This window comes from Balaenoptera ricei, chromosome 5, assembly GCF_028023285.1.
Source record: "Balaenoptera ricei isolate mBalRic1 chromosome 5, mBalRic1.hap2, whole genome shotgun sequence".
NCBI classification, from domain to species: domain Eukaryota; kingdom Metazoa; phylum Chordata; class Mammalia; order Artiodactyla; family Balaenopteridae; genus Balaenoptera; species Balaenoptera ricei.
Window position 1 is genome coordinate 51113715 of NC_082643.1, and position 25564 is coordinate 51139278.

Consider the following 25564-nt stretch of genomic DNA (forward strand, 5'->3'; position numbering starts at 1 on the left):
TGTGTTGGGTCTTCGTTTCTGTGCGAGGGCTTTCTCCAGTTGTGGCGAGTGGGGGCCACTCTTCATCGCGGTGTGCGGGCCTCTCACTATCGCGGCCTCTCTTGTTGCAGAGCAGAGGCTCCAGACGCTCAGGCTCAGTAGTTGTGGCTCACGGGCCCAGTTGCTCCACGGCATGTGGGATCTTCCCAGACCAGGGCTCAAACCCGTGTCCCCTGCATTGGCAGGCAGATTCTCAACCACTGCGCCACCAGGGAAGCCCTTTTGACTCTAATTTAAAAACCAAAATATAGTTTCACAATTTATACCGTTTATGCATTTTATTTACATGTTTTACTCATGCTAAGATCTCTTTTAGACTGTGACTAATTACTAGTAATTTGATCTTGTAAAAACTATTCTGTATTTTTCTTTTTATAACAGCAACTGAGGCATGAAAATCTCGTGAATCTGTTGGAAGTGTGTAAGAAAAAAAAGCGATGGTACCTAGTCTTTGAATTTGTTGACCATACAGTTCTTGATGACTTGGAGCTCTTTCCAAATGGACTAGACTACCAGCTAGCTCAAAAGTATTTGTTTCAGATTATCAGTGGCATTGGATTTTGTCACAGTCACAGTGTAAGTGTTTAAACAATTATTTAAAAAGTTGAAAAGTTAGAAGAGTGTACAATGGACACCCATATACCTACCGCTGAATTCTATACTTGTGAACACTTTGCTATATTTGTTTTATGACGTAGTTATATATCTGTTCATCTATTTATCTACTTATTAATCTGTCTTATTTATGCATTTTTTAAGCCTTTATTTTTTAAATTTATTTATTTTTTTAATAAATTTATTTATTTTTGACTGTGTTGGTTCTTTGTTTCTGTGCAAGGGCTTTCTCCAGTTGTGGCGAGCGGGGGCCACTCTTCATCGCGGTGCGCGGGCCTCACTGTTGCGGCCTCTCATTGCGGAGCACAGGCTCCAGACGTGCAGGCTCAGTAGTTGTGGCCCACGGGCTTAGTTGCTCTGCGGCATGTGGGATCTTCCCGGACCAGGGCTCGAACCCATGTCCCCTGCATCGGCAGGCAGACGCTCAAACACTGCGCCACCAGGGAAACCCTTATTTATGCATTTTTTAAAGTAAGTTGTGGACTTCAACTCTAAATACTTCAGCTCTGCATGTCATTAACTAGAGTTTGCAGATTTTTTTTTTTTTTGAGGTAACATTTACTGAGTGAAATGCACAAACTTTAAGTAATGAGTTTTGGCAGATACATACACCTAAGAATCCATTTGTTTGTTAGTTCAGATTCTCTTGCCTAGTTGTGAAATATGAAAATCCCTGCTATTACTCTGTTGTCTATCACAACAATTTTATATCCTTTGAGAATCATATAAAAGAAATTCTAGGGAACTTCCCTGGTGACGCAGTGGTTAAGAATCCACCTGCCAATGCAGGGGACACAGGTTCGAGCCCTGGTCCGGGAAGATCCCACATGCTGGGAAGCAACTAAGCCCGTGCGCCACAACTACTGAGCCTGCGCTCTAGAGCCCGCGAGCCACAGCTACTGAAGCCTGCGCTCTAGAGCCCGTGCTCCGCAACAAGTGAAGCCACCGCAATGAGAAACCCGCGCACCACAACGAAGAGTAGCCCCCGCTCGCCGCAACTAGAGAAAGCCCGTGCGCAGCAACGAAGACCCAACGCAGCCAAAAGCAACTAACTAAATTAATTAATTAAAAAAAAAGAAAAGCAGTTCTAGGTAAAATGACACAAAGTATAAAATGAATAACTAACACATTGATTCTGCCAGTTTTACAAAATGTTTTAAGTGACATTTTTTGTGTGATTATAAAAGTAACAAATGCTGATGGTAGATGTGGGGCTGGCCCTGTGACCTTTACCATGGATGTCTAGGATGTAATAGAAATTGGTAGCTTATGCAAAATGCTCAGCAATGCCAATTAGGATGCTGGTCCTCTGAATTTACAATAAATATATTTTTTAAAATTTCAAAATGCAGTTTACTTATATTAGAGAACTAGGCCTAATAATTTGTTTTGCCCAGCTCTAGAATTTTTAACATTGTCTCCCAGTGTCCTGTTTTCTCCTTCCATAGTCTCTCTTTTAGAAATCATAACCAACTGACCTTGTTTTAGCCCCTTTACATTTATAATTGCTTGATGAGTGCCTCCACTTGGGTACTCAGAAATCCACTTAAAAGCCTATATGGCTAAAACTAAACTACTAATTATTCTTAATCAAACCTAACTTTTTCCAGACTTTTGTATTTTTGGTAATGGACCCACTGTTCTTTTAGATTCCCAGGTTTAAGTAAAATATCTGAGATTACTTCCTAAATTCTGTTGATTCTTTTTTTTTTTTTATTCCTGTTTTTTTTTATTGTGGTAAAATATACATAAATAATATTTATTTTAACCATTTATAAATATGCAGTTCAGTGGCATTAAATACAGTCACAGTGTTGTGTAACCATCACCACTGTCTATAACCAAAACTTTTTCATCATCCTCAACAAAAACTCTGTAACCATCAAACAGTAACAACCCCATTTTCCCTCCCACCAGCCCTTAGTAACCTCTATTCTATTTTCTGTCTCTATGAATTTGCCTATTCTAGGTACCTTGTGTAAGTGGAATATACAATATTTGTCCTTCTATGTCTGGCTTATTTTACTAACATAATGTTTTCAAGGTTCATCCATGTTATAGCATGTAACAAAATGCCATTCCTTCTTTGGCTTAATAAATGCCATTGTGTGTATATACCATATTTTGTTATTCATCGGTTGATTGACACTTGGGTTGTTTCCACCTTGTAGCTATTGTGAATCATGCTGCTATGATCATTGGTGTACAAATATTTGTTCAAATCCCTGCTTTCAGTTCTTTTAGATGTGCAGTGTAGGTAGTAGCAGAGTTGTTGATTCTTGATTTAAAATATTTCTACACTGTACCTCTTCCTTTCCATTCCTTTGAGCCCCAGACTAGTTTAGGCCCTTATCACCTCCTAGTTGTCCCACTGCTGTTCTCCCCACTTCTGGTCCCCCTCTCTGCTTTACCTTGTTCATGGCCAACATCTTCTTTAAACACCCTGTTGGTCATGTCACTTCCATGGGTACCCATGGCCCTCACAGAAGCTCAGACCTCCCATGGTGGCAGTTGAGGCATAACCTAGTACATAACCTCTACTCCAGAAAAAACATTTCCCCAGCATCTCCTGATCTATTCCCATCTTCACTCTTTTGCTCTTTTTGTTACCCTCACTTGGGTTGCCCTTTCATTTCTACATTTATCCAGGTCACACTAGTGTTAAAGACCTGTCTTAGAGCCCACCCTTTTCCACAAAAATTTTCCCTGACCAGCCCCGTCTTCAATGACAGCTTTACTCTCTTAGTCTTGAGAGCAGTCCTTATCAGAGCAATTGATTTGGTAATTAATAATATATATTTCATCCAATATCTTTGATCGTTTAAATAAAATTTTAAGCATAAATGTTCTTTTTTTGCCAACTAGGTCCCAGGTTCTTTAAAGCCAGGAACAGTTTTATAGACTTTTATTTGTACTTACTATAGGGACAAAAACAGTGCCCTGCATATGACAGGTGCTCAAAAGTAATTAGTTTGCTTAACTTGATGTGCCAATATATGTCATACTCTGCTTTTTGTCTTAGATCATACACAGAGATATAAAGCCAGAGAATATATTAATCTCCCAGTCTGGTGTTGTCAAGTTATGTGATTTTGGATTTGCACGGACACTGGCAGCTCCTGGGGAGGTTTATACTGATTATGTGGCAACCCGATGGTACAGAGCTCCAGAACTATTGGTTGGTGATGTCAAGTATGGCAAGTAAGACATCAGCAAGGTGGGCGGTGGGGAGGGCAGATTTAACTCTCTTTTCTTGATAAAATGGAACATGTTTTTTTTTTTTTTTGAAGTTGAACATGTTTTCATGTGTTTATTGGCCATTTGTACATTTTGTTTGGAGAAATGTCTATTCAACTCCATTACCCATTTCTTTTTTTTTTTTTTAATCAGTCATCAATTTTATACACATCAGTGTATACCTGTCAATCCCAATCGCCCAATTCAGCACACCACCATCCCCACCCCACCGCGGTTTCCCCCCCTTGGTGTCCATACGTTTGTTCTCTACATCTGTGTCTCAACTTCTGCCCTGCAAACCGGTTCATCTGTACCATGTTTCTAGGTTCCACATGAACATGTTTTTAGTATGATGAAAGATCCCTCTAACACTGAATGGAAGTTTTCAGTTTAGAGAACTTTATAAAGTTATTTGTAAACATTTTTGGTGCTTCCCCTTTAAACATGCTTGTGAAACAAGTTGGCGTGAGTATAATTATTTTAAAGGTAGGGAAATCAAGGTAAGTGGTCTGTTTTTAATAGTAAGTTAGAAAGAGGTATATTTATCACTTGTAAATAGAGGTAGCATTGACCGGGTAAGTCTGACACTTGCAGTGAGGCAAAGTAGCGTGGGCAAGGGTGAGGGTAGAAACGGAACTGTGTGAATAGTTTTAAAAACATAAATCGTCTTCATAAATGAATTCTTCAAAGAGGAAGGGATTGGAAGTTTTACTGATTTTGATAGAAATCATTCTAAAATATTTTTTTGCAATTTCTCTGTTTTCAGAGTACACGTCATTTAATATTTTCTTAATTACTCTGAGCTCTCATTTTACCGCCATACTGTCACTTTTGTACCACGTTATAATTCCACTATGGCCTTAAGCAATTTCAAGGTAGTTGTCTCTATGGTAATGATGCCGGAATATTCTTTAAGTTTTTGTGACCGATTTTTAAGACAGTTTCTCTATTTCTCCCTATTAGCTTTCAGTTCTCCATGTTGTTTGTGTTCGCAACATCCATCTCCTTCTGGTATGCTGTTTTCAGCGTATAGTGGGATAGACTGATGAACCTTGTCAAAATCATGTGTGAACAAAAAATGAATAGCCACTGAATGGAAACCCAAAAGGCTTATTTTCAGAATAAAGTATACTTAACAACTGTTTTGACTCTTCGGAGGTCTTTTCCCTCATGTCACATGATTGAAGTTTCTGGAAATTTGATTTATGTAAAATTGGAAGTTAGTACTTTAAGTTTATAGGGAAATGTATTTTGTGGAGTAATTTAAGGCTTACTACTACTTTTTTCAGTACCAAGAATACCAAATAGTAATATGCAGAACAGATTCAGTCATAGTAAACATATTAGGATGCCAGGTTTTACACCACATTGCTTTTCTTTCAGGGCTGTTGATGTGTGGGCCATTGGCTGTCTGGTAACTGAAATGCTCATGGGGGAACCCCTTTTTCCTGGAGATTCTGATATCGATCAGCTATATCATATTATGGTGTGTTTGGGTAAGATTATACACCTGCATTTTAAATTTTAGTGATTTTTTTTCCCCGTGTTTTTGTTGGTGTATATTTATTTTACAAGCTGTTGGTACATTAAAGATGACACGTGTTTTGAATGGTTGTAGAGAGCAAGTAGGAAAACCTCATCTATCTCTCTCTTTATATATATTCACTCATTCAGTCATTCTCAGTCTGGCTTTTGTCTATCTGACATATGGTTCTAATCATGCTTTCACCTGCCCTCCTGCCAAATCCCCCCCTAAAGAAAAGAGCAAACATTGTACATTCTCTCTGCACTTTTGCATTCGATAAATCACATGTAGAGAGAATACAAATGATCATATTATCTTTGGGTCAGCAAGCATTTGGTGTTATATGACTATTACCCTCATTCTCATCTTCAAACTGAGAGACACAGGGACTTCCAAAGTAATTTAATCTTGCTGCAGTTCTGACTTTTGTTGCTAGTGCTTTGGACAGAATTTCAAAGCTAGACTATCAAAGTCATCTTACATTTGTTGAAATATCAACTTTCTGTTGGGTGATGGAGTTTGTAAAATGGAAATAATGGGTAATTACTTGAGGGTTATTTAACTCTTAGATTTTAGTTTCCAAGTTAGAAGTTCAGTAAACAATACAATGGTTTCTTATTGCAGAATTTTCATATATATTTTATATTAGGTTAGGTATTAAAGTTGAGAGAAAAGATAAAAGTGATCAAATCAGCCCTTAGATACAGATACACTGGGCAAAAATTAAATTCTCAAAGGGTGGAACTTATTTATCTAGATTAGATTCTCACCATATGACTATTAATATTTTCATCTTTGGTCAGCACTTTATGCTTTGTAGTTAGAAATGCAGTGCTGGTACTTATATCTAAGAAATTATACAATGTTCTTTACCTGTGCTTTTCCTATGCTCCCTTGCGTCTTCAGTTCTATGTATAGTAGCGTGTGAACTTTTCTGAATGAGTATGTTGAGATAAGAATGTTAATTTCTTTCGCGTTGACTTATGTCAAAGCCACCTAAAGACTGCCAGGCGCCACCACAATAAGAGCACTGTTGTGTTCGTTGGTTTTGCATGCGGAGAGAGTCCCCGCTCTACCAGCTGTGTTACCCTCATCTCTACTCCACACCACCTGTCCCATGATGCGTAATGACAGAGATGTGTGCCATTCTCACTGCCAGGTAATCTCATTCCAAGACATCAGGAGCTGTTTTATAAAAACCCTGTGTTTGCTGGAGTAAGGTTGCCCGAAATCAAAGAAACGGTTCCTCTTGAAAGACGCTATCCCAGGCTCCCTGAAGTTGTGATAGATTTAGCAAAGGTAATCTACCTTTTCTTTGCGCTTTCTGACAGGGAATTTACATTATGGAGATTTGATTTTTTCTTCTTTTTTGCTTGTCCAGTTGATCTTTCAGGACAACAGTTTCCTCCGATGATTTAAATTTTTGTCCATTAAGAGTTTTATTTGGTGGGCGTGAGGATGGAGGGACTTCAGAGATACAGACCTGAAAATTTTGCTTGTTTTAAGAAACCATTTCATATTATCTGGCAAGTCTTAAGTGTGAAAACATTCTCATAATGAGATGTTTTTAATGTTTAACATTTAAAATGCAAGCCTTGCGTAAGTGGAAAAGGGAAGAAAAATAGGGTAAGAAAATAAAAAGAAGGGTAGAGAAGCAGGAAAATATTAAAGTCTAAGGCATAGGCTCATGGCCTGTAGTGTATTGTTAAAAAGGGGCTTTTGCTTAACCACTAGATTCACTGAAGCTAATTTTTAAATGATCATCACCTTTGCCTTGTATTTGATTGAGGAAGATATTAGGGAGATTCTCACTGGATCAAATTGTCTCTAAAAGTGGACCTTTTGGAATTATTAGCTCAAAAATTTCTTATTAGTTAAGATTGTCCTAAAGTGTTGATAAACTAAGTATCTCTAAAAGAGCAGGGTCACATAACATTTACCCAAGATATTTTTTGCTTTTTTACTTCTTCGAATAACTCATTAAAAAAAAGCTTAGTAAGCTTATAACTAATTATAACAAGTTCTTAGAATAATACATTGTTACTTTTCTACATAGTCTAACAGATACAAATATTTTTCATTGAGACAAGCTTTATGATCTGTCTGTGAAGAGATTTAAAGGGAATAAAGGTAAAACAATATTGTCCAACTCACGTCCCTTATGGTAGAATCATATAACTTTTAAAACATTTTATTATAGGAAATTTCAAACGTAGAAAAGAAAGTAGAAAAAGCAGTGGTGTAATGAACCCTCACGAGCTAGTCATTAGCTACAACAATTAACAATATTTGGAAAATATTTCGTCTATCCTGTCCACACACTCAGCAACTTTTTTTGGGGGGGAGTATTTTGAAGCAAATTCCAGATATTATATTATTTCACTTATAAATGGCTTAATTATTTGTAGAATTTTCTTATTCATTTAAAGCTACTTATTGAGTCCCTTCTATTCTTACTGGCTGAGTGGTTCCAATGAATCAGAACAAGATATAATAAAATCTATAATAAAATGAAAGAACATAGATAAAATCATCTATGTCAAGTATCTAGCACAGTAATAAGCACAGAGTAGGTTCTTTCCCTTCCATTCTGTAAGTACTTTAAATTTTAAACACTCACAAAAATTCTTTAATATCATAAAATGTCTAATAAGTGCTCAAAATTTCATTAATTTTCTCATAATTTCTTTTTATAGTTTGAATTAGGATCCACATGAAGACTAGAGTTCGCAATCGGTTGATATGTCTTTTAAGATTCTTAATTTACAAGCTCTTCTTCATCTCTTTGTTTTTTGTTTAAACCTTGCCATTTATCTGTTAAAGAAAATAGGTTGTTTGTCCCTTAGAATATTCCACATAGTGTAGTTTAATATGTTCCTTTGTGTCCTGTATTTTGTATAAACTCACAGCAGAGCTAGAGCTTGATCAGAGTCAGGTTGATTTTTTGGCAAGACTACTTCATAAGAGGTTTGTATATTTCTGTCCAGAGACACTGAATGTCTGGTGTTCTTTCTTTTTGTGATATTAGCAATCATTGGTAGTCATTGTCTAGATTTGTGCTTTATTCTTTATCATTTATTATAGATGTTTAAAATTCATTGACTGTGAAAAGGAATTTTCTATATTTAGAAATGTAAACGTAGGCAGTTTTTCTTTGGTATGAACTGTATGTATTTCTTGGTTTCCCAGAAATGCTTACATATTGACCCAGACAAAAGGCCCTTCTGTGCTGAGCTCCTGCACCATGATTTCTTTCATATGGATGGATTTGCTGAGAGGTACAGTACTGTGTTTTCTAGGTCATATCAACCTAGAGTTAAAGTAAGGCCCCCATAACAGTACATAACAGTAACAAACAGTATTTCTCTTATTACTCTACCCACCTACTATTACAGGAGCTCAAATATTTACCACCCTACCTCCATCCACCCTTAGCAATAATGCATTCCTAAGAGTGGTCCCCTGCATTCAGTAAATTAGGGCTCTTGGTTTTCACGAAGCAGTCCCTTCATGCTTTCTTTCTGTCTCCCCCGGTGACATCTACCACTCAGGTCACTGATTTCTGTGTTGCTACCAGCTGTGTGATGCCATCATCTTGGGTGCTGATGCATTTGCAAAGGTGCCATCTCCTGTTGCTGCTGAACTCATACCACACCCAGTCCTATGACACTGCTGACGCTGCTGATGTGCTGGAGACCTTGATGTGCCAAACCTGTAGGTGCCAGAGTGGCTGGCATGGTCTCCTGTGCTGTTCCAGCTGCTGGCATCAGTGCAGCTGACAAAACAGAAAGTAGTGAGATGAGTGGCAATGACATTGCTTTATATTTTTGCAAATCTATTTACTATCTAGCTGCATAAAAGATAGCTGGGTTCTCATATTTGCTTCTGCATTCGATTAGTTGTGATATGTTGTTTTGGTTGAAATAAATGGAGAAACTCTGGCCTCACACAAATATGTAGTTGGAAAATGGAAGAGTATTTTAATAGCCCTTTTAGATTACTGTGGGTATTCTTCTTTGATTCTATACCAAAACTGACAGTGGTAGTTTCTTTAACGTTGCTTGCATTGTGGAATCTGAAACCATATCAATGAACTTCTTATCCCATTACATTAAAATCCACTTATCTAACTTGCACTTTGAATTGACCTTTTAGCCATGCATGCTTCTGTAGCATGATGCATTAGTCATTTGGAAAATATTGTTTTGCTAAGTTATGCAGAGCTTTAAAATGTTGACATTTCATTATACAATATCAAAAAGTCGTATTCTCTCTCATCAGAGAAGTCTTTAGTATTAGGAATCTGCTAAGTTCATGGTAGTGGAGACAAGTTGAACAGGATTCTAATTTTGCATAAAAATTTGAATTTTATCATTGATGCAAATATTATCAGTTGTTTTCCTTGAAGTAACAATCTCCTTTGTTCATGTTTTAAAAAGAAAATATCTACTGAATACCCCAAGTCTGAATAATAATAATAATTTTTTTTTCTGTCAGTCTTTCAGGTAATAATGTTGTCCCATGAAAAAAGTGGCTAGTTTAGCTTGTATCTCAACCAGTTACACAAGTGCTTTTCTTCAGACAACCATTGCACTTTGATTTGTAGCAGAGGTACTTTATGCGTATTCCTATTTTGTCACACAGAATGTGGAAAAAGATATGTTCAGGGGGTTAGATTTAATTAAATAAATATATATATTTTTTACTGCTCCATCAGGGACATTCTTAAACAAAACTGCCCCCCACCTTTTAACCTGAGAATGTGTGGCTAGGAAGGATTCAATAACTGCTAGTAAAGTTTGGTGCCACTGCTTCAATTCTTGGTAAGGCACCTGCAATTTTACCCCCCGTTGCTTTTTATACCATCAGTGCAAATGTCAACATGGTGAAAAAGAAGTCACCTTCGTAATAAGATAAGAGCTTTGACCTCGTGAACCTCCTGAAATGTTCTCAGGGATTCCCAGTTCTGCAGACTACCTCATTTCTTGTTTTGAATAACAGAGTTGAGTTTAATACTAAATTTTAAAAAATAAATATCTTGAAAACCATTTTTTTTCTTGATTTATCTGTCTCATACAATCTTATTTTATTGACAATTGTATTTTTATGTAGGTTTTCTCAGGAACTGCAGTTAAAAGTACAGAAAGATGCCAGAAACATTTCTTTATCTAAAAAACCCCAAAACAGAAAGAAGGAAAAGGAAAAAGATGATTCCTTGGGTGAAGAGAGAAAAACACTTGTGGTACAGGTAAATTTCCATGTTTTAATGTGTATTAAATTTTAAATTTAATATATCCTTAAATTGGGGGGTGGGGGGCAGGGAATAATGAAGATCTTAAAAGTTTCCTGAGTGGCTAACAAGTTAACTTTTAGCTTATTTGTAAAAATGTATCTTTTCTGTAGACATTACCTGTTTAAAAAAAATCTTAGCGTATCATGTACTGAGTGCCTACTGTATGCCAGTCTGTGCAATAGGGCTTGTCAGGAAATCACCCTCATCCAAGAGCATTTAGACACACGTGTGCACACCCACATGCAAACACATGGACACAAACACATGCACACACCATTTTTTTGCCTTAAATGATAGGAGAGAAAAATATAATTTTTAGAATTTTATATAAAGTAAAGCATTTAAAAATTGAGATTTGGGTACTCAATTTATTTGAAGTTTACTTTTCTTGGTAATTTCTCCAGAATCTATTCTTGGTAAGATAATTCAAGTCTACCACCAACCCACTCCCATTTTCTCAAGTGAACCCAAAGAAGAAAGAGTCCTCAATTCTGTGTTCCCTGACTCTAAATATATGAGAACAAAAGCGAGCATGCTTGAGTCCTCTTCCATTGTTTTCCACTGAAATATAAATGTGATATGTGTATATATCATTAAATCTGATATATATATATATATATATCTCAGAGCTAGTGTGAGTCTCATTTTCATTTGAAATAGATGTCTGACTGAGAATCCCAGGTTTAATTATAGTTCCATAGGTAGAATAAGAAAAACTGGAGCACAAGAAGATGATATCTCGGACTTCCCTGGCAGTCCAGTGGTTAAGACTTCCAATGCAGGGGGCCCTGGTTTGATCTCTGGTCAGGGAACTAAGATCCCACATGCTGCACGGCGCAGCCAAAACATTTTTTTAAAAAAGGTGATATCTCTGGAATTCTGCTTTCGTTGATAAGTACTTTATAGGAAAAGGTGATTTTTCATTCTCCTCAGATCATTAATGTTATTAACATTTTTGTAACAGGATACAAATGCTGATCCCAAAATTAAGGATTCTAAAGCATTTAAAATAAAAGGATCAAAAATGGATGGAGAAAAAGTTGAAAAAGTCAGTCGAGCTTCAAATGCCAGCTGTCTCAATGACAATGGGATGAGCCACATCAAAACAGTGCCTTCAACAAGCCTCCGAGATTGCAGCAATGGCAGCATGGGCCACACAAGAAATCCAGGCATGGCAATTCCTCCACTTACGTACAACCTTTCTGCAGTGGCTCCCACTATTAATTCTGGAATGGGAACTATCTCCAGAGTTCAGAGTTACAGGTATGAATTAGGAAAATAAGAACAAAATGTTGTTTAGGGAAAGGACATCTTTACAAATTGCAAATATTTATCAACTCAGCCACATGTATTATTACTCTCAGGTTTCTGAATCCTTTTCATTCTTGTCAGGTTACTGTTTCAAAAGACTTCTTGGCCAATGTGATAAAAATTATTAGCATTTGATCAAAAAATTTACCTGAGTCCTAAGAAAATAGGGGTGTATTGTTTAAGGTGAAGACAATCTATAGCTATTTAGTCTAATAACACAAAAGGGGTTTGTCATTATAAAAGAGATAATTGGTTTTGAGCATCTGCTGCCACATGGCATGGCTGTGGGCATTTAATTGTACGAAGAAGCTCCTGTTGGGAATTTCGCGGAAAGGAAGGTAATTTATTGGCATTGAAGGCTGGGTGGGAGGCATGAGGGTAGTGGTAAAGGACAGAATGTTTCACCAGATCTATGAGCATCGTATATTTAAGAATAGGCATTAAATTCTGATTAAACTGCATGTCACTTGGTATTGGGTCTTTTGATTTTGTGCTTGAAAAAAATAATTACTGCTGGGTCTAACGCAAATTTTTTTATTGCTTTTGTTACAGAGTGGATGAGAAAACCAAGAAGTATTGTATTCCATTTGTTAAACCAAATAAACATTCTCCATCAGGAGTTTATAATATTAATGTGACCACATCGGTAAGTGAACTATTTCAGAGGCAGAAGAGCAAACATTAGTCATTTCTAGACTTTCATTAATAGTGAATATAATAGTGAAGAACTGAGAGTTTTATTGGGAGACGTATCATAAAGTGGAAACTTAATTATGGATATATCATCCCAGCGTGTCAAAATCATAAATGTGAAAGACAAGTTTAAGTTTCAGAAGTCTGGAAATTTAAATATAAGATGTTATTATTATATAGAATGGATAAACAACAAGATCCTACTGTGTAGCACAGGGAACTATATTCAATATCCTGAGATAATGGAAAAGAATATAAAAAAGATACATATATATGTATAACTGAATCACTTTGCTGTACAGCAGAAATTAACCCAACATTGTAAATCAACTATACTTCAATAAAAAAACGATGTTATTATTAAAATGACATCTGTTTTAATTTTTTCAGTAATGGTAAAGTTTCTTAACCTAATGCTTGGTGATCAGTTCTTTTTTAGAGTAGATGAGAAGATAAGTTGTCTTGTCTCACCCACACCAGTTTTCTGGTGGAAATATTCTATTTATTCATTTAATAAATATTGATTATCTATTATGTTTAAGTCACTGAAGAAGAATAAGTCAGTCTTTCTCTTCAGGAATCTCATGGTTTAGTAGAGAATCAACAAATTAAAACAGTGTCAGATTGCAGTAGTAGAAGCATGTCAAGATTCAGAGGTCTTCTGAAGGTTCAGAGGAGCATTATTATGCTGAACACAGCTGCCAGAATACTTCTTTTTAAAGTTAAGTTGAATCTTCGTCGTTCTTCCACTCAAAACCCTCCATTGGCTTCTCATCTCTGAGTAAAGACCAAAGTGCTTTTAGGGCGTATTAGTCCCTGAGTGACTCACTCCCTCATCCCTCTATCCCACCCCTGGCTACTCTCAGTTTTGATCACTCCATTCCAACCACATTGATTTCCTTGTTCTTCCTGGAACATGGCAAGACATGCTCCCACATATGGGTTTTTGTACTTGCTATTTCCTCTGTTTTAGAACATTCTTTCCCCAGATAATCCAAAGAATTTGCTTTTTCTCCTCCTTGGCTTACATGAAACCTTATTGTGAGGTCTTCCCAAATATTTTAACTCATTTTGTCTCCTATTATTCTCTCCCCTCCCCTTGCTTAATTTTTTTTTTTCCGTTGCCTTACCCGGCATCCTCTATTCTCTTATTTATATATTGTCTGTCTCTCCCTCCCCCTGCCCACCACCCCGAATGTAAACTTCCAAGGAAGGATTTGTGCTTGGTTTGTTTTCCTCACTGCTCTGCCCCACACCTAGAACAGTGTCTAACGCATTGAAGCTGCTTAAGAAATGTGGTGAATAGATTTCTCTGCCAGGGAAGGGGAGGTATGGATGTATTCCCAAAAGAGTATTTTTCTCACAAGTTTCCCTTCTCTACCTCTCCCATTATCCTCAGAGCTGAAAAATATAGCCTTCTTTTCATCTCTCATGATTGCAATTGTTTTTCTTTTAACTATTCTTAGCCTATAATTTCTGTACCCATAATACTTTCCTTTTTGATATACCCTACTCATTTATTTGTGGATATTTTTGTGTTTTACATTCCTGGTCTGCTTTGGAAGATTATTTTGATCGGCAAGGCTTTTTAAAGTAGCTGGCTCAATACCATTTTGCTGGAGTTGATATTAGCCTTCTTTCAGGCATTGCATAATCAATGCTGGCTGATCATTTTAGATCTCATTTCTGTTTTTCCTTCTTTGGAATAGGCAATCAAGAAAGGAGGTAAAGATTAGTGGGGAGAAGACCCACTGGAGTCTTTTCTTAATGAAAATTAACAGAGGAAGAACTAAGGCTAAACGTTCTTCAACTTCTAGGTTGAACATCAATAGCCTTCTCCCATGCTTTATGCCCTGATTCTGAGATGTGAATACATGTATTATTATAATCATCTCTTATGTATTTTATGTGTCACTTTTTTTTTTTTCTTTTTGGTAAATTTATTTATTTATTTTTTTTAGCCTCGTTGGGTCTTCATTGCTGTGCGTGGGCTTCTCATCGCGGTGGCTTCTCTTGTTGCAGAGCACGGGCTCTAGGCGCGCGGGCTTCAGTAGTTGTGGAGCACGGACTCAGTAGTTGTGGCTTGCGGGCTCTAGAGCGCAGGATCAGTAGCTGTGGCGCACAGGCTTTGTTGCTCTGCAGCATGTGGGATCTTCCCGGACCAGGGCTCGAACCCGTGTCCCCTGCATTGGCAGCCAGATTCTTAACAACTGCACCACCAGGGAAGTCCATGTGTTACTTTTTGAGTATATAAATCTAGTAGTTTGGACTCATTATTTTATTTTATTGTTTTATACTTACAGATAGTTTTTTTAAACTAATTATCTTATTTTACAGCTGATTTGAACCTTGAAACTTAGCACTCATTCTATTAAAAGAGCAAATAGAGGGGGCTTCCCTGGTGGCACAGTGGTTGAGAATCCGCCTGCCAATGCAGGGGACACGGGTTCGAACCCTGGTCCGGGAAGATCCCACATGCCGCGGAGTAACTAAGCACGTGTGCCACACTACTGAGCCTGTGCTCTACAGCCCGTGAGCCACAACTACTGAGCCCATGTGCCACAACTGCTGAAGCCCACGTGCCTAGAGCCCGTGCTCCGCAACAAGAGAAGCCACCGCAATGGGAAGCCCACGCACTGCAATGAAGAGTAGCCCCCGCTCTCTGCAACTAAAGAAAGCCCGGGTGCAGCAACGAAGACCCAATGCAGCCAAAAATAAATAAATAAATAAATTTATTAAAAAAAAAAAAAAAAAGGAGCAAATAGAAACAGCCAAAAGAAAGACACTCAAAAGCTCACTACAGGACTTTTGAAGACTTTCTGGGAGGCAGAGTAGTATAATTCACAGAATATTAAACTCGAGGTATCTGGAATCTCAGTGGCTTAACACTGTCATTATACTCTTTGTGTGTATATTTCAGTATACATACATATATGTGGATATACATGGACATACATAGGATTTCATTATCTATATGTGGTTTCTTTCCTTTTAGTAAATCATATAATCTCTCTGTGTATCATCTGTTTTGAAAATGTGGAAAAGAATGTAGAGTTTCTGTGATTCTCAAATGAAACAGATCGGGAAAATGTCAAATTCATAAAGGTGCAGAGTTGAAGTGCTACTGTGCTGTTCTTCTCTTTATTATTTTTCCAGACTTTATCAAATATGAAGTAATAGTGCTTAGAAAGATTAGGAATATAATTGAAGTTATAATTTTATACTTAATAAACTGTATTTCTAGGAAAATAATATTTGCTGACAGTAAGGAGCAAGACAAGGACAGATGTAAAAAAATGAGTAACAGGACTATTACTGGGAAAGCGAAAAATGTGCTAGGAGATGTGATATACATGACAAGATGAACTATTCAAAATTCACGTGGCAACAGCAACTATGCTGAAGGGCCCAGCAAGTGTCATAAGACCTGACCTTGCTGGCCTGAAAGACCAGGACACTGATGCCCATCTTTTAACCTTGTACTGCTTGCCAGGACTTACACTGAAGGTTGGTGGAGGGAGTAGGAGAAACTCATAGCAACCAACCAATCTGCTTGTTAGCAATTTTAATAGATTTAAAGAGGAAGAGGTTTGAAATAACTGGATGAAATTGTTTTGTATGTTATTAGTGTTCTTCAAATTTTGTATTATTCCAGCTTTTCAATTCTATAGATTTTAGGATATGAACATAGTAGTTATGAAAGGGGGCAAGCTTACCTGGAAGCTAATTCATTTGTGTTAACCGTTCTGATGATATTAGGTTGCTAGTGAAAAGAGTCTACTTCAGGCAAATAAGAAAAGAAGGGAATACTCAAAGAGAGATGTCCGTTTGCCTGAACTAAACTATAATCATCTGCCTGAACTAAAAGCCTTGGAAGGCATCGGTATGTTTGTAACGTTTTTACTTTTTCAGCCCTTTTGTTTACATTATTTAAAATGTATGTTAAATAAACTAATAGAATATTAAAAATGTATAGTAACTTTACATATTTAAGTATGTGAAAATGTACAGACTTATGTACAATAAGTACATACCAAGGGACAGATACTGAATGTGAAGAACTAACAAAAACATCTGATTTTCTCACTGTGTTTATGGTTATTTTTATCTAGCTCGAAATTCCAGGCTAATAAAGAAGGAGAACAAAAATCTTTCAGAATCTCGAATTCCTTCTCTGGTCGCTATTGACTTGCACACCTTCAATACTGCATTACATCAGGTATAGAAATACTCTCTGTAGGACGCATGGAACTTGGGTCTCTCTCATATTTCCTTTTAAAGTGTCCTATGGAGAGTTTGCTCTTAAGAATTGGGCAGGTTTATTAGGGGGATCTATAAAATTTTGCTTGTTAAATTTTGTTTTATGGTTCATTGCATTAAGTACCCTTATTACATATATATTTACATAAACAATTCCCAGCTTACAGTGATCAATTTTTTATAGATTAAAAAATTGTGTGAGTGTGTGTGTGTGTGTGTGTGTGTGTGTGTGTGTAGCCCAGCTATTGCTTTAATATAACTATAGGCTTTATGGTAGTTTATGATATTTCACTGCATTAATACCAAAGTTATTACCTTTCAGAGAGTGAAACTCTGGAATAGTTTTTATTCTCTTAAAATGTATTCTCCATTTGACACTTTTCCCCGGGGGCAATCCATTCCATCCATGCTGAAGATTTTCTATTCCATATAGTCTTTTGCTATAATTCCTCTTATCTCTTCAGAATATTTATGTTTCTGCTATTTTTATGTCAACAACAGTCATATCACTAAGAAAACTGGCAAACTTTTTAATCTCCTGAGCCATCCATAACTAACTACAAACTTGGGATATGAATCATTGAACTTTCCCTTTCCTTCTTCAAACAGATTTTCACCTTTGCTTGATGCTAGGCAACTTTTGTTTTGGAATTCTCCATTCTCATGGTTTAAGTATTTCCATTTCATAGACAGCCCCTGTGTGTAGCCTCCTTCTCTATGCCGATGCTTTTTCCTACTGTTACTCTTTAAATTATTTTGTAGAGCTCTGCAAACAAGGGGAATGATATTGTTGAGGATAACAAATTGCAGAGGCAGTTACCCAGTGATTCTGAAAACAACATTTACAGACTGCTGCTGCTTTTGCCTTATCTCTTGCCAGCAATTTCGGGGTCAACATCATCAAAGCTAAACAAATTCCTGTTGTGTGAAGATGAATCACTGCCACAGATTTTACATTTAGGGACTACAGAGTCTCAGGAAATTCCTGTATACTTCTCAAGTTAAATATGGATTTTAAAGCTGCAGAATTTTCCACTTGCTCTCTGTGAGCACACTATTATTCAAATCGCTTTTCAGGGTTGACATAGCTCAATCTAGTTTCATGCAATGGAAGAAAGGCTTTGGCTGCCTTCCCACTTCTTCAATATTTTTATTTCTTGTTCGGAACTAATCCTTTTATATTTATAAACTGGTTCTGCGCTTTTACTCTCAGTTTATTTGTTAAATTTCCATTTGCATTTAAAATAAAGAAGAAAGTAGGTGTAGTGAAAAACACAAATTAACACCAACGTAACACGAGCTTATGTGTGGAAAATCTGAGTGGAAAGAGAACAGGAGACTGAAAGCAAAAGGCCCACTGGCAGAGGCTGTGACCTGCCTTGCAGTCTTACTTTATGGTATTCATCTATGCACTGAACTACATTTTGTTTCTGTACCTAACACAAACATTTTCACATTTATAAAACTCTATTATGTACCTCTGGAACAATCTGTAAGATAGATTTTGTAAGTAAAATATTACTTAATCCATGGAATCTGTCTCCACTCCCTCACCTCCTACATGCTTACACGTCTTATGTACTTACAGACATAGCTTCAGATGTTTTCCTCTAAGCACTGTTTTCTTCATCCCACAGATTTCGGTATGTTGTATTTTCATTATCATTCCATTCAAACATTAAAACATTTTTCCTTGTAATTTCTTCTTTAATCCAGTAATTATTTAGAAATGTGTTGTTTAATAGTTAGATATTTGGGTGTTCCTTAGATATTTTATTATTAATTTGTAATTTAGTTCCATATGGTCAGAGAATATACTCTGTATGATTTTGATTTTTTTAGATTCACTGAGATGTGTTTTATGGCCCAGCACATGGTCTATCTTGGTGAATGAACCTTGTTCTCTTGAAAATAATGTATATTCTTTACTTGTTGGGTATAGTATTCTATAAATGTGAAATCCAATTAAGGTTGATAGTGTTGTTTAGACATTCTATATCCTTGATGATTTTTTTGTTTAGTTCCATCAGTTCCTGAAAGAGTGCCGTCAAAATCTTTTACTATGATTGTGGAATTGTCTCTTTTTCTCTTACATCTGTCTATTTTTGCTTCGTGTATTTTAAATCTGTCTTATTAGATACATACACATTTATACTTGCTTTGTCTTCCTGATACATTGTCCCTTTTATCATTATGAAATGTCTCTTTCTCTCATGGTGCTCTGTGCCTTGAAGTCTATTTTCTCTGAGATTAAAGTAGTAACTCCAACCTACTTCCACTTATTTGTTTCCATAGTATATCTTTCTACTTTCATTTACTTTCAACCTATCTGGGTTTATATTTAAAGTGTTTTCTTTTGCCAACAGCATATAAATTAGGGTCTTCCCTTGGTAGCTATTCTCTCAATTCTGATTCTTTTAATTGGAATGTCTGTTTGTTTTCTATTTCTGCTAACAAATTACTACCAACTTAAAACAATCTCCATTTATTATAGGTTCCATAGGTCAGAAGTCCAGGCACAGCTGCTCTCCTTAAGAGCCTCGTGGGCTGAAACCAAGATGTCAGCAGGGCTGCATTTCCTTCTGGAGGCTCGGGGGTGGGGGTGGGGGGCGGGTATCCGTTTCCAGGCTCATTCAAGTTGTTGTCAGCATCTAGTTCCATGTGGTTGTGGGACTGAGCTCCCTCTTTCCCTGCTGGCTGGCGCCTGGGAGTTGTTCTCATTCTCAGCTTCTTGAGGCCACTCACATTCCTTGGCTCCTGGCCTAATTCCATGATCCTCAAAGCCAGCAACAGTGGTTGAACCTTTCTTACTCCTTGACTCTCTCTTACGTCCCCTTCTGCCTCATCTTTCTGACATTCTTCCCATTTTAAGGGCACATGTGATTTCTTGGGCCCACCAGGATAATCTCCGTATCTTAGGGTCAGCTGATTAGTAGCATTAATTGTGTGTGCAAAGTCCCTTCACAGCAACAGCTAAATTAGTTTGATTGACTAGCCAGGGACAGGAATCTTAGTGGAATATCTTTAGAATCCTGCTTACCGCTAAATATTTAGGCCATTAACATTAATGTGATTATTGATATGTTTGGATCTAGCTCTATCTTTTTATTAGTTGTTTTTTGTTCCTCTGTTTTCCCTTTCCAGGCTTCTTTTGTATTTGAATATTTTTAGTATTGGCTTTTTGGAGATACCTCTTTGCATTATGTTTTAGTGACTTCTCTAGGGATTACAGTATACATAACTAATCTTTCATAGTCTACTTAGAGTAAATATTGTACCACTTATAAAATGTAGAAACCTTGCAAATGTATTTCCGTTCCTCCCACCTGAACTTTATGTTACAGTTTGCATTTGTATTTTGTTCACATACATTGAAAACCTCACTATACTATGTTATACTTTTTGCTTTCAATAGTCATAAGTATTTTATGAGAAGAAAGTAGTTTTCTATGTTTACCTAGCTACTTACTGTTTCTGTTGTTCTTCGTTCTTAAAGATTACAGCTTTATTTTCTGGTATTATTTTCCTTCAGTCTGAAGGACCTCCTTTAGTGTTTCTTGCAGAGCAGGTCTGATGGTGACAAACTCTTTTAGCTTTCTTTCATTTGGGAATGACATTATTTTGCCTTCTTTCCTGAAATATATTTTCACTGGATATAGAATTTGAGTTGGTAGGTTTAAAAAATTTCTTTTTCTCTCAGGACTATAAAGGTATTATTTCTCTGTCTTCTGATCTCTACAGTTCCTGGTGGGAAATTCTCAGGTATTTGAATTGTTACCCTGTAAGTAATGTTTCATTTTTCTCTAGCTGCTTTCAAGATCTAATCTTTACCTTTTGTGTTCATTAGTTTGAATATGATATGTCTAGGCATAGTTTTCTCTGAGTGGATCCTTTTGGAGTTTGCTAAGCTTCTTGAATCTGTAAATTTATCTCTATTACCAAATTTGGGAAGTTTTTGGTCACTATTTCTTCAAACATTTTTTTCCTGCCTAATTTCTTTCTCTTCTAACTTCTGAAGTTCTAATGAATGACATATATGTTAGACCTTTTGGTAGGTATTTTCTCACAGGTTCCTGAGACTGTTCACTTTCTTCAATCTTTTTTCTCTCTATTTTTCAGACTGAGTAATTTCTATTATCTGTCCTCAAGTTCTTTGACTACTTTGTCATTTCCATTCTGCTATTAATTTTAAAATTTCAGGTAATGTATTTTTTTGTGTATGTGTGTTTGTTCTAAAATATCCACTTAGTTCCTTTTTAGAAATTCTATTTCTCTACTAAGAATTCCTGTCCCTTCATTCATTTCAAGTATGTATAAATTTCCAGCATCTGGGCCACCTCAGGATTGCCTTTATTATTATTGCCTTTTGACTGCCTTTTCCCTTGAGAATGAATCACACTTTCCAGGATCTTTTTATGTCCCGTAATTTTGAATTGCATCTCGGATATTGTAAACGTTGTATTGTATAGTCTCTGGGTCTTGTTATAATCTTCAGGAGAATGTTGAAATTTTTATTTAGTAAGCAGTCACCCAAGTTTTGTTTACACTGTAAATTCTGCCTTACCTTCTGTGAAAGGTGGTTTAAATCTCAGTTCTCTAAGTCTTTGTCATCCTAGTTTGCATCTGTCCTACACTTGTGTAGTTCAGGGCTTAATTGGAGGCTTGTACAAGTGATTCAAATCTCATTCACTTCTCTAAATTGAATTTAGAGAATTGCTATGCTGTTTGGAGCTATCCCATGCATGCATACCTCAGGAACTGGACTGAGACTTCTGTGGGTTTATACATAGAATTAGAGGGTCCCCTTCTCTAGTTCTCTTCCCTCCGGAGTCCCCCCCCCCCATACTATTTGCCCTGCAGGGACCCCTTTTTCTGGTTTCTCTGACTATAAAGATGGGATTCCTTTCAGACTTTTAGCTTCTTGCACTTCTTTATGACTCTGAGACTAGGGCTTGCCCTTTGGGCAAAGTCACAGAAGTGAAAAACAAACAAAATTGGAAACCTACCCCCTTGTGAAGGGATACATCTCCAAGTTTTGCCTTTTGTCCTTAATCCTCAGTTGTTTTTCTATTTTTTCTAAAGGGTTTTGTTTTGTTTATTCATTTATTTTGGTGATAGGTAGACATGGGTTGTAGTGGGTTTACATTGCCCTGGCACATCAGAAGTATCTTTTAACATATGTATCAACAAAGAGGTCAGAGAATAAGATGAAGCCCTTACTTCATCTTCTTCTGTGTAAGCAACTTGAGCTATGAATAGTTCTCAAGTTCTAATCCATCTGGTATTTGAACAAGAAGAATTGGGATTTTGAGGAAGTAGGACTTTTACAATTACTGAGACTCTATAATGCTCAATTATTAACTTGTAGGTATCAGGATCTCCCCTGTCAGATGATTCAGAGGCCAATTTGCCTCAAGTGGAACACCAGCACTGACTCATTTTGGTTCTGAGCTGGGTAGGTCTGATTTCTTACCCTTGAAGCTGTGTGACCTTTCATGGGAAATATTTTGTAGCTTGCTGAAGCAACAAATTCTACAGCTGAAACATTCTCCAATGATTGACTCTATGAGAACTCTTGATAGACAAAGAGTTGTACTACTTAAAAAAACAGGAGTAGCTTTTGTCTCTGGGATGAAATCCCTTTTCATCGTGCTTGCATCTCTTGCTTTTAAACTAATCTCCTGTATTTTATTGGATACAGTAATGTGAACTTAGGGTGACAAGTGCTCCAGAAGGATATATACTTATCTCCCGTATCAGTCATTTGCCCTTTGGGTTTGTAAAGCAAGAAAGAGTAAATGATTGCTTGGTAATCTTTTTCCTAATAAAGAGGGATCAGCACCATACCAAGTGATTGCCTTCCTTTTAAGTATAACTTTTTAGTACTAAAAAACTAAAACCAAAAAAAAAAAGAGAAAAAAATCAGACCTTTTGGGGTGATAATTTGCTATGTGAGTTCACACAAGTCATTCAAAAATAAAATCCTGCATTCTTATAACTGTGTTGCTGGAATTAACCTGTTAACCTCCACAAAGCATTTTGAATGTCTGTGACATCAAATGTGAATTTACTGTGATGTGCACAAATCTTAAGTTTTAGTTTCTCATTTTTACAGGTCCCTTCCAAGGGCCTAGTAGAAGTCATTGCAATGTTTTGCTATACGTACTGTATAAACTGCAAGCTCTATAAAACTTGTATCTATTTTGTCAAAATTAGTCATTATTTACACAAAAGGAGATGTTGTGCTACACGTGATAGTTTTGGTGGATAATTATCCTGAAGACTGTCTTTAAAATCTTGTTTTTGATACATATGATCTAAGGTTTTCTTAGACCATGTAATACCTACCAATACTGTCAATATATACAATATGAGAAAGCAAGTGAGGTAGAAATCAATTTCTAGAAAGAATATATGTAAACTATTTGGTGGCATATATCCCCGTTTGCTTTTAGATGCTGCCCTGGCACTTGAGATGACATCCTTGTGCAACAAAAGTGCTGATATCCTAGAAGCAGAGATTTGTGGTTTTGAGCCTTGACTTCTGAACTGCCTACATTTTCTGAGAAAGGCCTTGCAGCAGAAGAAAAGACAAAGACATCCATGTGTTTCAAAGGAAGATTGAACAACTGTCCCTTCCCAACTGTTATCCCATCACTTTTCAAGTCCACTGATGCTATTTCAAGATGTATCCAATGAAAGAATAGTGACAGGGTTCTTGTTACATGAATGTGTATTTAATATTAGTAGATCGTGTATTTAAAGTGAGTGAAAAAAAAAAGGGAGAAAGAGAGAAGCATTTAAAAGGTCATGTTATTTATGCATCGAATCTTGTGTGTTATTTGTATAAATGTGTACATTTATTTGGGAGTGGTTTGGTGGTGGTAGGTGATAAAAACTAGGATCAGTTGAAGAAAATGAAAAAAACCTAGGATCAGTAGGAGAAAATGTTTCCTCTACCCTAACTTAACTATAAAACACATTTAAAAATCTTGCTTGTTTCTAGGCTTTAAGGAGAAATGTAACTGCTCTCTATGGATAGATGTATATCTTTGGTTTCGGTGATTATTGTTGATGTTTGATCAGTGTTGTTGTGGGAATCTGGCCTCTCTGCTGATCTTCTAAGAACCACACTAAAGCAAATGTCGCAAAGAAACCTTTTATTTCTAATGACCTAGTATGACTCTGGCGTTGGATAGTCCTCTGTTTTATAAGATTCTGGTGCTAATGTTCTTGTGTGTAGGAACGTGATTGGAACAAGAGTGGTGAAGGAGAATTTTGTACGTTTACCTTGGAGCTGCGTACTGTGCTTCTCATTAAAAAAAAAGAGGTAGACATACAAAATTTGGGGATGGAAGCTGGGTTACCAATTGACTAGGGCTGATTACTCTTTTCTGGGCCAGTTTCTATGGAACTCCCCAGCTGGAGAAGTTTTGGGGAGGGAATATCCACTGTTAGGACTTCACTCTTGTCCCACTGATAGTTTGAAGGTGATATCAGACAGAGCCTAGAGACGTTCCTGTCTCCTTGGATCCTCCAAGGCCTTCCCCAAAGCTTTTCACAAGGTGCAAAATCATTTACCTACAGCCCACGCGTCTTTTCTAATGCACTGGTCCACAACTTTTAGATGGGAGAGTGAAACCAATTGGACTGCAGGTTTTGGTTTCTGGGTTGTAAGTCGTGCTCTGCATTCATTATCTTAGAGGATGGTTGTTAAGGGGACCAGAACTTGTGTGGACTTTTTTTTTTTGCCTTAACCAATGAGCAATATGTTGTTTTTTCTAAAAGGCATTGGCTAGAACTTAGCCCAAACATTTAACTAGCACTTTTCTCTATTACTCTAAGGAGCTTAATATTGAAATTCTGACCTTAGACACTTGGGCTTTCAAAAGAGTAGGACATTCCAGAGGAGGCAAAATAAGGGGCTCCAATGTAGAGTCTATAGGTGGTTCAACTGAAATTTGGTCTTGGTTTTGAAGCTCTATCTTTACACTCTGACCAGGTGTTTGACTAGATTGGTGTGGCTAACATGCTGAACGAAACTAGTGTATAAGTATTTGTAGGCTTCACATGAAAGTATTGTTATTTTGTTTTTACTCTGAAAAATATTGTCAACAGACTCTAGCATGGAAAGCAGATAATACTTAAAAGCCAAGTGTTTCTCTAGCTTATTTCAATGTTATTTTTATTTAAAGATCAGTGTGAAAATATCACCCCAGTGTCTGAGGGTCCAAGATCAATTACCTTCTCATTTGCTTTTGGTATTTTTTGTTTGTTAAAACATTTTGTGAACTTCAGAATTAAAGAACTAAAAGTTCTTCACTATAAGTCCAACCTGAGACTTGAGGATCACATCTGGTTAGAACCTTGGCAGAACTTGAAAAAGAAGATTTTGCAAATTGGGGCCATAGACACTGAACCAAAATAATCCCTTTTTTCAGTTTAAGATTACTTTATTTTGTCTCACCTACAAGGATATGATTAAGCCACTTACTAATAGAAAATATGTGTATGTACTGGTGGGGGGAAGTGGGCTTGCTGTGTGTATGTATGTTTTAAAATTAATAAATATTATATCTTACTGAGCTCCA

The 25564-nt window shown here is 36.7% G+C and overlaps 1 protein-coding gene across 4 annotated transcripts in view; it reads left to right on the plus strand.

Moving 5' to 3' along the window:
* CDKL2 (cyclin dependent kinase like 2) overlaps positions 1–25564 on the plus strand; it is a 36610-nt gene extending 11046 nt beyond the window's left edge. For 2 of the 4 annotated variants that reach the window (XM_059922837.1, XM_059922836.1), the window contains exons 3-14: positions 421–615; positions 3677–3855; positions 5275–5387; positions 6576–6715; positions 8606–8694; positions 10529–10664; positions 11674–11972; positions 12573–12666; positions 16473–16596; positions 16826–16932; positions 22342–22428; positions 23429–25564. In XM_059922837.1, coding sequence (XP_059778820.1) covers positions 421–615; positions 3677–3855; positions 5275–5387; positions 6576–6715; positions 8606–8694; positions 10529–10664; positions 11674–11972; positions 12573–12666; positions 16473–16596; positions 16826–16932; positions 22342–22407 — 1542 coding nt within the window. In that variant the 3' untranslated portion in view covers positions 22408–22428; positions 23429–25564. The remainder of the gene's footprint in view (positions 1–420; positions 616–3676; positions 3856–5274; positions 5388–6575; positions 6716–8605; positions 8695–10528; positions 10665–11673; positions 11973–12572; positions 12667–16472; positions 16597–16825; positions 16933–22341; positions 22429–23428) is intronic. The other 2 variants (XM_059922839.1, XM_059922838.1) reach the window with 2 other exon arrangements.